This window comes from Pocillopora damicornis, chromosome 9 (genome assembly GCF_964200805.1).
Source record: "Pocillopora damicornis chromosome 9, jaPocDami1.2, whole genome shotgun sequence".
Taxonomy (NCBI): Eukaryota; Metazoa; Cnidaria; class Anthozoa; order Scleractinia; family Pocilloporidae; genus Pocillopora; species Pocillopora damicornis.
In genome coordinates this window covers 12,021,363-12,034,668 of record NC_142678.1, presented here as the reverse complement: position 1 = coordinate 12,034,668, position 13,306 = coordinate 12,021,363, and the positions used below count along the sequence as shown (strand labels likewise).

The window sequence follows — 13,306 nt, the reverse complement described above, 5'->3', positions numbered from 1 at the left end:
AAAACAGTGTGAACAATTGACCCATAAAACAAAATCAAAGACAACAAGAACAAAAAGATGATCACTTCTCATCTTAAACTTAAAAGTCCCGACATGTCTTTTAAAGTGCATGATCGTAACAAATTAGCAACGAGATTTCCACTTGATTTTTGTCTGTGTACAGTTAATACTCTGTAAAGGTACGGGCACCAAGCCTCAATCATTTTAGAGGCTAATCTCTGAAATCGGTAGAATGATTTCTTTGTTGATTTCTTTGTTTGGGATTGTAACGAGCCAACAATTAGCAACTTCAATTAGCAAATTCTAGTTGATTACATTTTCTTCAGACTTCTCTCTTTATCTTCTTTATCCTGCTTGATTTAAAATTCTTTAGTTTATGTATTTCTATAACTTCAAAACTTTTGTTTAATTTAGCAGCCGTGGGTTTAAATATTCTTGTATTCCAGATTGTGTGGACACAAGGAGAAAATGCCCTATCTGGGCAGATAAAGGTTTCTGCAAAAATAAAGTTAAGAAAATGAAAAGATTCTGTAAGAAGAGCTGTAACTTTTGCGATGGAGAAGAAGGAGGAGGCGGCGGTGGTGGTGGAGGAGGAGAATCACGAAAATGTGGATTTAAACCAGGCGCACGAATTGTCGGTGGAAATGAAGCCCCAAATGGAGCTTGGCCATGGCAAACTCAGGTCAGGACCCCTTCTGGTTTCACCTTTTGTGGAGGAACTTTGGTTCATCCGCAGTGGGTTGTAACAGCAGCTCACTGTACCTCGAAAAAATCCGCCTCCAGCATTCGTGTAAGGTGAGGACTCTTCCAGATTCTTCTACCCAAGAAATCAAATTTAATGCAAGGCAATTTCCACAGATTCTTACTCAGAGTAAGCCTTATCCAGCTAGTTATCTTGGCTAATGAATCATTGTTCCAAAGCTGTTTATGCGATAATTTTCGAAATGCAAAGCCTATTTTCTTAGAATAAAGAAAGTATTCATTGAAAGTATTCAAATGATTGGAGAGGAGATATCTGAAAAAGAGTATTCATTCACCGATTTCAAATCTGAGTTGTTTCCAATTTGCAGAGTTGGTGCTCACTATCGCAGCGAGAACACTGGAGACGAGCAGGATTTTCAAGTGGAAAGAATCATCAACCATGAAAGTTACAAACGGCCACGCGGAATGGCTCATGATATTTCTTTGTTGAAACTGCGACAACCCGCTCAACTGAACAGAAAAGTTGGACTGGCTTGCTTACCTGGGTCGAGTGGACAAGTTTCGGAAGGCAAGACTTGTTGGGTGACAGGTGATACAATTCATTCCGTCAACTCGATTGCCTTGATAAGTTACTCTTGTTGAAGACGATCAGCTTGTTCGAGGGAGCCACTTTTCCCCATATCAAATGTATATACATTGACCAAACTTTTAAAACCTAGACATATACATTGTACATTTGTATATATACATTTTATTTTCTTTGTTCATTGTTATTTGTCATTTTTTACACAGATTCTCTTGGTTATTTTTGGTATTCCTTTGATTTATTCTTGTAAGTTTGGATTGACTCTTCTCAGGGGTGGCTCAATGATATGTAAGCCCTGCATAATTTTTTTCCATGTGGTTCCTTTCAGGATATGGTACACTCTCCTCGGGTGGTAGTTTGGCCAAAGTGTTAATGCAGGTAGATGTCCCGATTGTCAGTCAAAGTGGATGTAAAAGAGCTTATGGATCGTCAATCCACGACTCCATGGTCTGTGCAGGACTCGATGGTGGAGGCAAGGACTCGTGCCAAGGCGATTCCGGTGGGCCACTGGTTTGTGAAGATGGTGGAAAGTTCTACTTAGAGGGTGTGGTTTCATGGGGAAGTGGTTGCGCCTCCCCAGGGAAGTATGGTGTCTACGCCAGGGTCCGTTACTTACGGCAATGGATTGACAAGCAGATGAATACCTATTAGACAAAGTCTTATGCACAATAAAAGGCATTCAAAACCACGAAAATGTGTGTTTTCGTCTATTTATTGAGTATACTACACTTTATTTTCATAATTTGGCAATTGATGAAAAGTTAAAAATCAAGAATTATGATGCTAAAACTTGATGATAATTGATTCAGTCTCATTTCTCGTTTGAAAATCGATGATCAGGAATCGAGAAATCATTTCCTTTACGTACCATAATCGAGAAAAATTAAGAAATAGAAATTGAGAATGTCCATCAGACAAATTGCAAATAGAATAGAGGAAAGTTCTCAAGACCAAGGCCTTCCTTACCTTTGCTGGTCCGTACCAGCAGCTAATGTACCACCTATTTTTTGTGGATTTTAAAAAATTAACAATCATCCTTTTAAATTTTAAGCTTAGTCATCGGTGCAAGTGCCGTTTCTCTATAAGTTGTTGAAACATAGGTTTAAAACTGTTGTGGTATTGCTTTGAACCTCGAATCCTCGACAACCGGAAAGTCAACAACTTTTCCGAGAATTGTAAAATGCTACTAGATGATTTCATATTTTATAGTCTGAAACGAAAAGCAATGGTTAAATTCTGTGTCGCATACGCAATGATGTCTCATGCAACTGTGGAAAATTACGCTTTAAGGACCTTTGAGCTACATCACGAGCTTTAACTACGAACAATCAAATTTACTTTCAATATTTTTCTCAGTTTTATTTGAGCCCACTCGCGAATTTAACAGCGCTAGGTAACCTGGCAAACGTCAGAGGTGACGTGTATTATAAATTGATTTAGAGAGGGTACTTTTGGATACCTTTGTAACTCAGAGCACCTCTTAAGAACATTGATATTAATCAATTTGTGGCATTTATTAACCACCAATACTTAAGACCCAAAGAGTTCCCTAAATTATTTTACAGATGGGGTAAATTCATCTTTATTGCGCCAAACTTTTCGTTTGAATATGAAAGCGATCTTCTCCAGTTCTCTTATATTCACAGTCGTTTAGTATTTTCGTTTGAAAGGAGGAAAATCACAGATCAATACTCTGATTATTATAAGAAGTTCCGTATAATATGCCAAATCTACAAAAGACAATTCTGAATAACTTAAATTCTCGCCTTCTTGTCATTCACACAATGTGATTTTCTTTCCTCAGGGGCAAATTATTTCAGGCCAAGGCGACCCTCTGAGAACAAAACAAAAGAGGTCGGTTTCTATTGAGTTACTCATTAACATAATGTAGTCACAAGACTATAACAGCCAAACTTGTTTAATAAATAATTTGTGCCCAACGTAAATAGAAAAAAACCTGAAAAAAGCAGAATTAAACAACAATGCCTTATTAGGTTATTTCGAATTGCCGTGATTCCCACTAGAGTAACCTTTCACAGTGAAAGATTAGGCAAACAGGATATAGTTTTGACCTAAAGGTTTAGAAAATTTGCATCTCTTCCGAAGCGAGACTAACACTCATCAGATGACTTGGGTATTAAGTTACACTGGGGAAGGATCATGGCACTTTCTTTACAACGGGCTTTTTATTTAAGTGTAATTTCCGTGGCTTGTTACCAGCGTGTACAAGCGTGTCTGGACGACAAAAGCTGCCCAGGATCCAAGACTTGTTGCAAAGGAGTCTGTAGATATAGCTGCACCTGCGAGGGTTCTAGCGATTGTGACTGGGATGAAAAGTGTTGCTCGAACGGACTTTGTAAGGACAGCTTCGAGCTGTGTCCCAATCCTTCATCTGCGCTTTTAATCATCTTGGCTGTGTTCTCCGGTGCCCTATTAGCACTTCTCTGCTTTTTTCTTACGTGCTATTTGATGGATCGCTGTCCGTGGTACAAACGGCGTATCGCACGGAGAAGAAGACTTCAAAGCGCCACGGTTCACCGATCACATCTACCGACATTATCATCAACAAATATGACACAAGAACTTCGCTTTCCCGAAGCGCCTCAGCCGTGTAAAATACCATCAACATCTTATTTACCACCTTTCACAGGAAATCCAACTAAATATTCAAGTTATACTGTGCCTCGAGCGAGTACGTCGATGTCTCAATCTCCGCCATTTATGCCGATCAAATGACAGTACACGAAAACGATAATATTCAGGTGACTTTTACGTATAAATAAACTTTGGCGAACACCGCCTACTTCTGTACAGAAAGCAAGTGTTAAACAACTCTGCTTACGTTTTCTTTAAAGGAGAAAGAGAAAACCGAAAAAAGACGAATTTTGTTGTCAAAAAATAGGATATTTTTATAAATGTGGAGTAAATTTACAGCCATCAGCGCAACAAGTTCCTGTGCGTTTATGTAAATATTATTCTTCGCTTTTGGAATATTCAAGATCGACTGTTACTGCGAACTGTACTTCGCAGAAAGCTTAACGTACAGTTGCACTTGTACAATCGTAATTAATACAGATGGTCTGGCTTGATTTCGAAATTTGTGTGATAATTCTCTCTCTCGATAATTTAAAATGTGAGAAATCGATGTAAAAGAATGGGCAGTCAATGGCGCAGTGCCATGATTGTAACTTTGTACGGAATATAAGTAAAGTTTCATCTGGGTTGATCAACACTTGAACAAGTCTAAATTTAAAAGAGGTGTTTGCTTTGATGCTAAAGAGGTATATCGGATCAACTGGAAAGGACTTCTAAAAACGACCCCACAAGTGCGAAAGTAAAGTTCTGTTGTTTACTGGAGAAGGTGCTTCTTTGTCTTGAACAACGGGAAAGCGACCTAGGACTAAATTGACGTAAAATCATGTCTTCCATTGGTGAGTAGTTCGATTATTGAAGGGAAAGGAAAAAATTATTGACCATATGCAACAAATTGGAATGAGGTTTTCAACGTAGGAATTGATAAGATTTGTTTTATTTGCAACTTGATGCGTAATCGACATGAAACTGACTAGACAAAGGTTATTAATCATGAACCACTATTTCCGGGACATTGACAGTTGCATGAACAATAGTATTCTGTCACATCTGCAAAATTTGCATAATTCCAAAAACAAAATCTCTTTGGCTAATATTATATAAAACTGTCACTGATCATCAATGAAACCATTTTTTAAAAAAAATACGTTTCAGAATAGGAAAAAATTCCATCGTGACGGTCATTTTCCCTGATTGTTTGATATATTATTACGATACACTCTTTATTATTTGCTATGGTTCCCAAGTCACTGGCTGGGGACCGGAAAACGTAAGATCAATGCCACATCCAACGTTGTATTTTCCAATAAACAAAGCCGGCCGCAAACAAATAGGGTGAAAATAATGAAACCACACGCCAATATTTTCCAACGTTTGTACATCAAGTTTCGCTGTTTTTACGATGTTTTCTTCTCGCAGCTGTTTCCCTGTTCATCAGCGATACACACTTTATTCCAATGAGTCTTCTTTCAAGTCCAAATCATGTTTGGATTAAAAACAAAACAAAACAGAAAAGACAAAAACAAAACACTTGAGAGCAAAAGAAAAATTTGCATTTTTGGATTTAAAGAAATATTAATTTTGGCTTGTCCTTGAGCTCAACTTCGCTTCGCATCAGAAATGGCTCTCTTTGGTAATTGTCAACTTTCCTCGAAAAATGTCCTTGAAAAACGACAGCCGTTCTCGTAACTCCTGAAAGAGAGTTTGAACACGAAACGTGGCATTCAGTCCCTGAGTTAAGTTTAGCAATTCCGCATTTGAGGTCACCCGCTTAATATCAGTAAGTCATGCTATAACTTAAAGCTTCGACATAAAACAATTTCCGTGAAATTGATTTTGTGAAAGCAATGTGGACCATATATATTATGACCTTGCTTTATTCATTTTTTTTTCGGTCAAGATCGTCCAATTTCTTTTCCATTCTCGGCCATCCTCGGAGAAAAAACATTCATCACAAATCTTCCTTCTCTCTTTTGGTCCATGTCCCCTCAAAAGTCTCGGAGTTTCTTCGTTTGCTACTGCTGTTGTCTGTCAGACGAACCTGGGTACTTCGATTCATTCCATGACGCCAATATAAATTCCTCTTTGTCTGTGATATTCGGCGGGATTTGCGACTACAATAAACATGTCGTAATATCGTCATCAAAGTGAAGAAGGAGAAGAACTGTAAAAGAGACGATCAAAACAATGTTTATCTTAATAGAACCTCTAAAAAAATCCTGGGGATAGATTAACTCCCAAGGCTTCCAAACAAAAAGCCTATCAAATACAAGAAGGGGGGTTAGGGAGGGGGGGGGGGGTAGGGGAGGTTTTATTGAGAATATTGAGACCTTACGGAGAGCCAAAATCCGAGTATAATTTGGTTGAGCACCTTCGAGTTTTTCAACGAAAGCTTGTACAGCCTCTCAAACACAAATACATTTGACAGCAACGCAAGCAAACTCCAGCAAATAAGACCAATAACACAAATTTTGCACGCCAACGCTGGCGGATTGTCAGATTTTCAAAATACGCCAAGGCTGTTTATCTACTTTGAGCTTCCGCTTAGCTTTACTAGATATTCAACGAAGTATTTCACTTTCAAGCCCGACGCAAGCATGCCGTCATTATTGGACGATCAGCCCCATATCTTGTCGTACAGGGAATGTCATCCCAACTCAGCATGAATATCTAACTAATGGTTTTCTCTGTGCGGTTGGATTCTTCGACAACGAATCACAACACGATTTGAAATTGTCTGATCGAGCGACGCAGCAAGCGACAGACTTTTTAGAGAACAAAAGTACAGGCATATTGCTAAATAACTGAGATTTGTAGCACATGCTGTCTTGTCAAAACCATATCGATTATTACACCAGCGGAAAAACTATCGAGGCAAAAGACCATATTTTCTATCGGTTTACTGGCTTATTAATCCACTTGGAAATAAAGTTGGTCTAACGATAAAAAAGTTCGAGTTCAACCCGTCTTGGACAGTAAACAAACTTGATATTGTTTTTCTCGTGCTTTCATAACATCTCGCGCAGGTGATTTCTCAGTAAACCGACATGACGTGTGATCTATTTTAAAGTGGATTTTTGTGCGAATAGCTTGAGTTATGATATCATCAACACTATTTTCGGTAAACTAAGCGGACTGTCCGTATTTTATGCACGATTTTTTGACGATAAAAAACGCAGGGTTTGGCAAGGTAGGATAAATGCGTTAGAAATTACATTCGTCAATCCATATTATTTTCTCTTTTTTTCAATGATCAAAATAATTTCTTCATTGAAATCTCACATCACAAGTAAGATTAGAAATTTTCCCTCTAAAGTGCAAGTACTTTGCCTCCTTCTACTCCAAGGAGAGGCCAAATTGAAATTTCTTTATGAAATGTCATCACATTTTCGAGGAGACCTGAAGCAGATGGGTGGAAAAAAAAAATTGGGATTCTATACAATCTCAACTCTAAATAGGTATAAATTTTTGTTGAAATCTAGACATATTAACTTGGATCAATTTGCGTTTAAATTGCTCCGCCATGTTTGAACTTAAACGAAAGAAGACTATATATGCTGGATCTTGGCCAAGAGCGTGTTTTTACGCTTTTATGAACCGAGAAGAAGTTGAAATTGTCCCAAAATTTCAAAATTTGAAAGTCTGCCTCGCAATTTTTTTTATTATAGGGCAAGATCAAAACGGTTTATCCCGCAGGGACAAGATGGGCCCATCTTCCCACTCAGGTAGCCAAACAGAACATTGGATTTGCTTCATATGGCCCACGGGCGCTGCGAGCTATTTTAAGTACCCGAACGTACAATAAAATATGTTTATTCTATTAAATATCACATATTGTACGTTCTGGTGCGCGGTGTAAACTCTCAAGAATTTGTGGTTGTGTGGGTGGTTTGCTCCCCGACCCTTTCAGGATTCATTCGTTCGTTTAACGTAATTTTAAGCTCCTCTAAATTGTTACCCACGCTAAGCGTCGTGGTAACCATGGGGGCCATACAACTAACGCGGGCTTTTAAATGAATCATTCATTCACATTGCAGCCTCAGTTATCATGAGCAAAGTGTAATATTTTGTCACTTGGTATCGCAACCGCACCAACTTGCATCCAGTAACAGTTATCAGAGTTTCTAAAGAAAAAAATTCGGAAAGGAAAAAAACCATTTGATGCAATCATTCCACAAAAGATTTCTTACACCAACTTATACTACGTCATACGATTTCTGAAAATAAACTTGAAGGTATGGTCATTGAAAAAAAAATTTACAACTGTGTTTGTAAATAATAGCCAGGTTACTCAAACATTTACTAAGTTATTGCCGAATCGAGCAGTTAAAGTTGTGTATCCAAAGGCCTCATGTCTTCCACAGTGATAAAGATTTGCGTGTATTGGAATTTTTTCCCCTTTTGCGCAGACTTGGCAAAGGATAATGAACGGAAGCAAAATTAGAATTTGTGCATGCTTTTTTTTATCATCGTGTACTTTAATTCAACTCTTTTTCTTTTTTCTTTTTTTACTTAGGTGCGGAAAAATCACCTCATCGACACTTTTTTGCCAATTGGAAAGCAGGCTTTCATGTAGTACCACTTTAATTGTAAAATCGACCATAAGATTAGAGATCTACAATGACTCATCATTGCTACGACAAATAGTCGCGGAAGGCTTTGAAAAATGTTGATATTAAAAGGAGATCATGTGAAGTAAAAATGAACATGAGAAATTCAATTTAAAACATTTAACGTATTATTTTATCGAATATAATGATGCAGATGTCCATTCTGAGTCGTTTAGGTTCTGATAAAATAAGCCACTTCCTTTCCTCATTATATTGAGAAATATAACTGAGCATGCGGCTGAAGCATGTGAGCTCCGATTTAGCAATGAAAGCAAAAGCCAACGTAAAGTGACGTGCGGAAATTAAAAGCACAAACTACTCAAAATGATATCACATGTGCCTGGTGACTTACATGTAGATAGGTCTGGTGCAACACCTTTCCTGGATTCGTTGTCTTTGGGTTTCCCACAGAGTCTCATTCCATGTTTCATTCAAAAATTTTAAAGAGTGGTAACACAATAGACGCAGTTCCGAGATCAATTTTTCTCATAAGCCAATTCTTAAATAACGACCACGATATGGCAATAAAAATGTATTTTTTTTTTTTTTTTTTTTTTATCAGATAGAAATGTCGTACCTCAATTTCTAAAATATTGAATTCTAAGACATCTTTTAAGTTTCTTATACACTTTCGAAATGTAACATAATTGTGGAAGTGTTTTTAAGACTTTAGATTATTTTGCAACTGTCCATTTCCCCACATCTCATGTCTCCATACAAGAACATTTGTCGCTAAACCGTCCTAGCCACATTAGAAATTAACTGCACTCTTTTTAAATCTCGCTCAGTTACATTTTTTGATGCTTATAACCCCATAAACGAACCGAAAATTCTTAAAATGCATGGAAAAATGATTGAAGTCTGACGCTGATATGGTGTTACTCAACAGAGAAGACTGCATTAGAAAAAATATTAGAAGAGGAGCAAGAGGGTTTTGTTTGGTTATTTAGCTCAGGCGCCGCATAGAGAAACTAAAAACATGTTCTCGCTTTTCTCTCACGCTACCTTTACAGCTTCACGATGTAGTGATCCCAAGTTAAGTGATGCACGATATAAGCTGTTTTTTTTTTTCTTTATTAGCAACCTCTTGGGTGGTGAAAAGGTCAAAGCCAAGTACTCCAGCGAGTGATAGAGAGAATCTCCTGAAACTAAGCGGCGACTTTGTTGCTTTTCAATTCCAACCGACTACATTACTTGTACAATGAAGCTGCCAAAGAGAAGTGTCCTGTTGCTTTCCATGGATTCTGTCAAACAACTCCTAGGCGACGCCGTTGCTGATTCGCATACACTGGACACGACGAATGGTTGGTGCAAATACAAAGAAGCAGCGCGGAAGAAAATAGAATAGAAAGAGGTATGGCTATCGCGAGCTTGGAAGACAGCGAACATAGTGACATTTGCGAGATACATTTACCGCTACCGCAACACTTTTCGCCGGTGGCACAATCGTTGTTCTTTTTGCAGGCAGTTGTTATGTTGCAACTTTGAAGACAAGTTCCATTGCAGCATTTCGTGTTTGAACCCATCTGATTGCAAACTGTGTGATTCTCACAAAGAGTCGCAGAACTGCCCAAACGAATGATCAACACTAAAGTCAAAACTTCAAGTAAGATGTTCCTTTTTGCACTCATTTTGAATAGATTTGTTCGAAATGAATAAACAAATCTCTACCCACGATGTTACTCTTAGCTACGTCGACGTCATCATCGACGTTCGTGACAATATATTTAAAGTACATGAAGTAGAAACCACCTGCGTTGCCTGACAACGGTAGTAATTATATCAAAGATGAGCCAGCATGAGGTTGCAGTTTTCCGCTTCATTCGTTGCCCATAGTTAAGTTCAATTGAAGTATACCGCAATGTCATCGGTGACGAGGTTCAACTGTTCCCAAAGCGGTTAATTTCATAGCAAAAATGAAGATTGCAACACAAAAGCTTGTTTCCTTTTCTGAAGCGTCTGAGAGCGCTTGCTTCTTATCGCTTTTCTAATCTTGTTAAAAGCACAAGACTGCAATCACGCATTACGCTTGAAGACCACGGAAAAAGGTTATAAATTGATAGCCCGAGGCGACTGACTTACTGCTACAATACAATGGACTGGAGCTTTTCCATTTATCTAAGCGAGCTTAACCATTAATTTCACAATTTTGAATGTCTTCATATTTCCATGCGCGTGATAGATTCCCGTGTTTGTTTCCCTTAAAGACAAACCATGCCGAAATATTCTCAGTCCTCCCTCCTGTGTTTGTGCGAATTTTTTGCAAAATTTCCTAACTTAGAAACACGTTTCATTTCCCTTTTCGGTTGACGATTTTTCGAAATTAATTGTAAGAAACGTTTCTTCGCACGCAGTTATCGTGAACTTTCGGCTTGAAACTTGCATTAATTTAAAAAGGAACGAAGAAAAGACCTCCGTAAAGAGGAAAACTTGAGATATTTTTTCAAGGAGGTCAATAAAGAAGAAACTCAGTGCGTGTCATGGCCAAGTGATATCTCGTTATTTTTAAGAATGGGTATTCATAATATCAAGAAACGGTGCAATGAAAAACTAACACGATATATTTTGGCAGCAAACAAGATACAGCTTTCCTCACTTTAAAAAATTCTTTATCGATATGTTACAACAAGGAAACGCTTGTGTACCAGAAAAACTGATTATTACAAATTGCCTCTCTCATAAATGTTCATTATTATTCTTAGTTACTTGAGGCTAAGAGCTGAAGTAAGTAAATCAGCAAATGGATTTGACCACTTAGGTTAGAAATTCAGATTCTTTCCTGGCAGCTAACTAAACACGTTTTAACAAGTCGTTTTTCTGAAATAGAACCCAATAAATAGACGATCTCAAAACTCTCGTTCAACACTTAACGCCATTAGTTCATTTTGTGCGGAAATTCTACCGAAAAAAAAAGGGGTCCGCATTTTAAATAAATTATGGATCAATGGATGATATAGACACTGTCGTCCTTAACAAGTATGGGATACAATCGCCACTCTTCGCTGTTTTAACAATTCCTCCGGCACGGCAGTAGGTAACGGAAGACTGGTGACAAGAGCTGAAGCATCTTCGCCCCAGCTTTTCCCCACAAATAGAGGGCAATTGAAAAACGGCAAATCGCTTTGCAGTTTTTCAACTTTGGCTGATGGCGCCCGCGATCTTATAACCTCCACAGGCTTTAACCAAACGATTGGCAAATCGCAAATGTCACGTGACTCAGGTGCTTCAATGATACATCCGCGGCCGCCTTCCCATGATGCTCCACTCAGTTTCAAGTCTCTGAGAAATATACCACGATCTGGTGGAGAAGTGGGCGAGAAATTTGGATCCATTATCTGCGAAAGGAATGAAAATGCGTTATATCATTTGAGAGCCCTGCTTTCACAAAAAGGCCAATGGTGACTCTCCTTCCAACCACAATCCTCGTCAAAGTTTGTCGAGACACTCCGCTGCCGTTTTTTTTTTTTTTTTTTTTTTTTCACATTGACCAGAGAGGAAAGGGGAAATGTTTTAAAAATCGTGACTAGGACTGTGGCTAATGTAATTCTTTTTAAAAAAAAGTATCTACAAGAGCTATTTAGCCATTCTCTCTTGTGGCTGCTCTAAGTTACCAGGAAACTACTTTAAGAGAATTTGGTGTTACATTACGATAAAATCCTTACAGCCGATTAGCTTGTAGCTTTCCGTTACTGGTCACTAAAAATGACTTGATACTGTATGGCGAAGTGTCGTTTCGAACCCATGTTCGGTCGATTCGTACCCAGCTTGAGTTGGTTCCTACCCGAACTGATTGGTATCCATCCTAATTAGAGTGTTGATCACTTTTAGGAGATAAGGGATAAAGCGGTAATTGCGAAATTATTACCTCAACCGAAAACTCCAGAACGTATACAGATTTCATTGCAGAGCGCGCATGAGCCATAAGTACACATGCTAGAAACGCCTGAGGATGAGCAAACGCCCCAAGCCAATACGAAGAGGGCTGAAGAGACGAAGGCAATGAGTACGAACAAAGAGCTTTCACTTGGGACTCCAGGGCTTCTAACCACTCAGCTAGACTCATATCCCGGGTGCTGCCAAGTAGCCATTTTGACGGAGCAGCATAGCGTCCTAGCGACAACGCTATGTTATACAGATCTGGAGTAAAGGCGACATGTCCACTGCACGCGTTAATAAAGAGTTCAATCTCTCTCGAAGTGCTTTCGTAGAGATTCTGGAAGTAAAGGAGTTCTCGCTGAATAAATGACCCAATAGCCGTGGTTTCTTTCCTCGCCAAATCGTGTGACTTGATCAAGTCCAAAATGTTTGTGAGTTTATTCAGCGTTTCCTCAGCAACCGACTTCACATGGGTTTCAATCGAAAGGGCGGTAGGTTGGTATCTTGCGCTGAGCGCCAGTCGTTCCGCGAGAGCACTGCAAATGTGACATGAAATCGGTTAAAAGCTCAACTATTGTAATATGAGTTAAAACCCCAACGTGGGAAGTGGGAAATAATGGCTGAGGCCAGAAAAGATTGGATTGTACATGAGCAGCTTGTAACAGTGACGAACCGATAGCGATGCACAAACCTGCTGAGTTTGGACTGGTAAGCTAAACTGCACACATCACTCAGACCAAGTTGCTGACACGATAACGCTTCAGGTAAATCTTCCACGTACTTCTCGATTTGTTCATATGTTGATGTCTCCTGCACAGAATTCTAAAAGAAAATTAGATGAAAGCTGTAAAACAAAACTCGTCAAGAAGTTGAACCGTCCTACATTTTCGATGATTTACATAGTAAAGAGGAGCTCAATACGTTTGGAATACTTCACATT

General features: G+C 38.7%; 2 protein-coding genes and 1 long non-coding RNA gene across 9 annotated transcripts in view; 2 read left to right on the top strand and 1 right to left on the bottom strand.

Annotated features, from left to right (window-relative positions):
* Nucleotides 1–502: 502 nt before the first annotated feature.
* Nucleotides 503–1,982, top strand: LOC113676510 (CUB and peptidase domain-containing protein 1). Its single transcript, XM_089181924.1, has 3 exons — nucleotides 503–795; nucleotides 1,071–1,291; nucleotides 1,617–1,982. Exons 1-3 carry the CDS (start codon nucleotides 518–520, stop codon nucleotides 1,937–1,939), a joined length of 822 nt encoding a protein of 273 aa, XP_089038050.1. The 5' UTR covers nucleotides 503–517; the 3' UTR covers nucleotides 1,940–1,982.
* Nucleotides 1,983–3,285: 1,303 nt separating this feature from the next.
* On the top strand, nucleotides 3,286–11,342 carry LOC149040125 (uncharacterized). 4 transcript variants are annotated; one of them, XR_016179637.1, is made up of 3 exons: nucleotides 3,428–4,719; nucleotides 7,549–7,605; nucleotides 9,571–10,286. It is a non-coding gene; the product is annotated as an uncharacterized LOC149040125 (long non-coding RNA). The 4 variants fall into 4 exon arrangements; XR_016179640.1 differs by lacking the exon at nucleotides 9,571–10,286 and adding an exon at nucleotides 8,397–8,582; XR_016179638.1 differs by lacking the exon at nucleotides 7,549–7,605 and having other exon boundaries at nucleotides 3,286–4,719; nucleotides 9,571–11,342.
* LOC113676509 (dynein heavy chain domain-containing protein 1) overlaps nucleotides 11,034–13,306 on the bottom strand; it is a 46,617-nt gene continuing 44,344 nt past the window's right edge. For all 4 annotated transcript variants that reach the window (XM_089181914.1, XM_089181915.1, XM_027193173.2 and 1 more), the window contains exons 61-63: nucleotides 13,058–13,188; nucleotides 12,356–12,902; nucleotides 11,034–11,825 (exon numbers count right to left, since the gene is read on the bottom strand). In XM_089181914.1, the coding sequence (XP_089038040.1) occupies nucleotides 11,460–11,825; nucleotides 12,356–12,902; nucleotides 13,058–13,188 (1,044 nt within the window). In that variant the 3' untranslated portion in view covers nucleotides 11,034–11,459. The remainder of the gene's footprint in view (nucleotides 11,826–12,355; nucleotides 12,903–13,057; nucleotides 13,189–13,306) is intronic.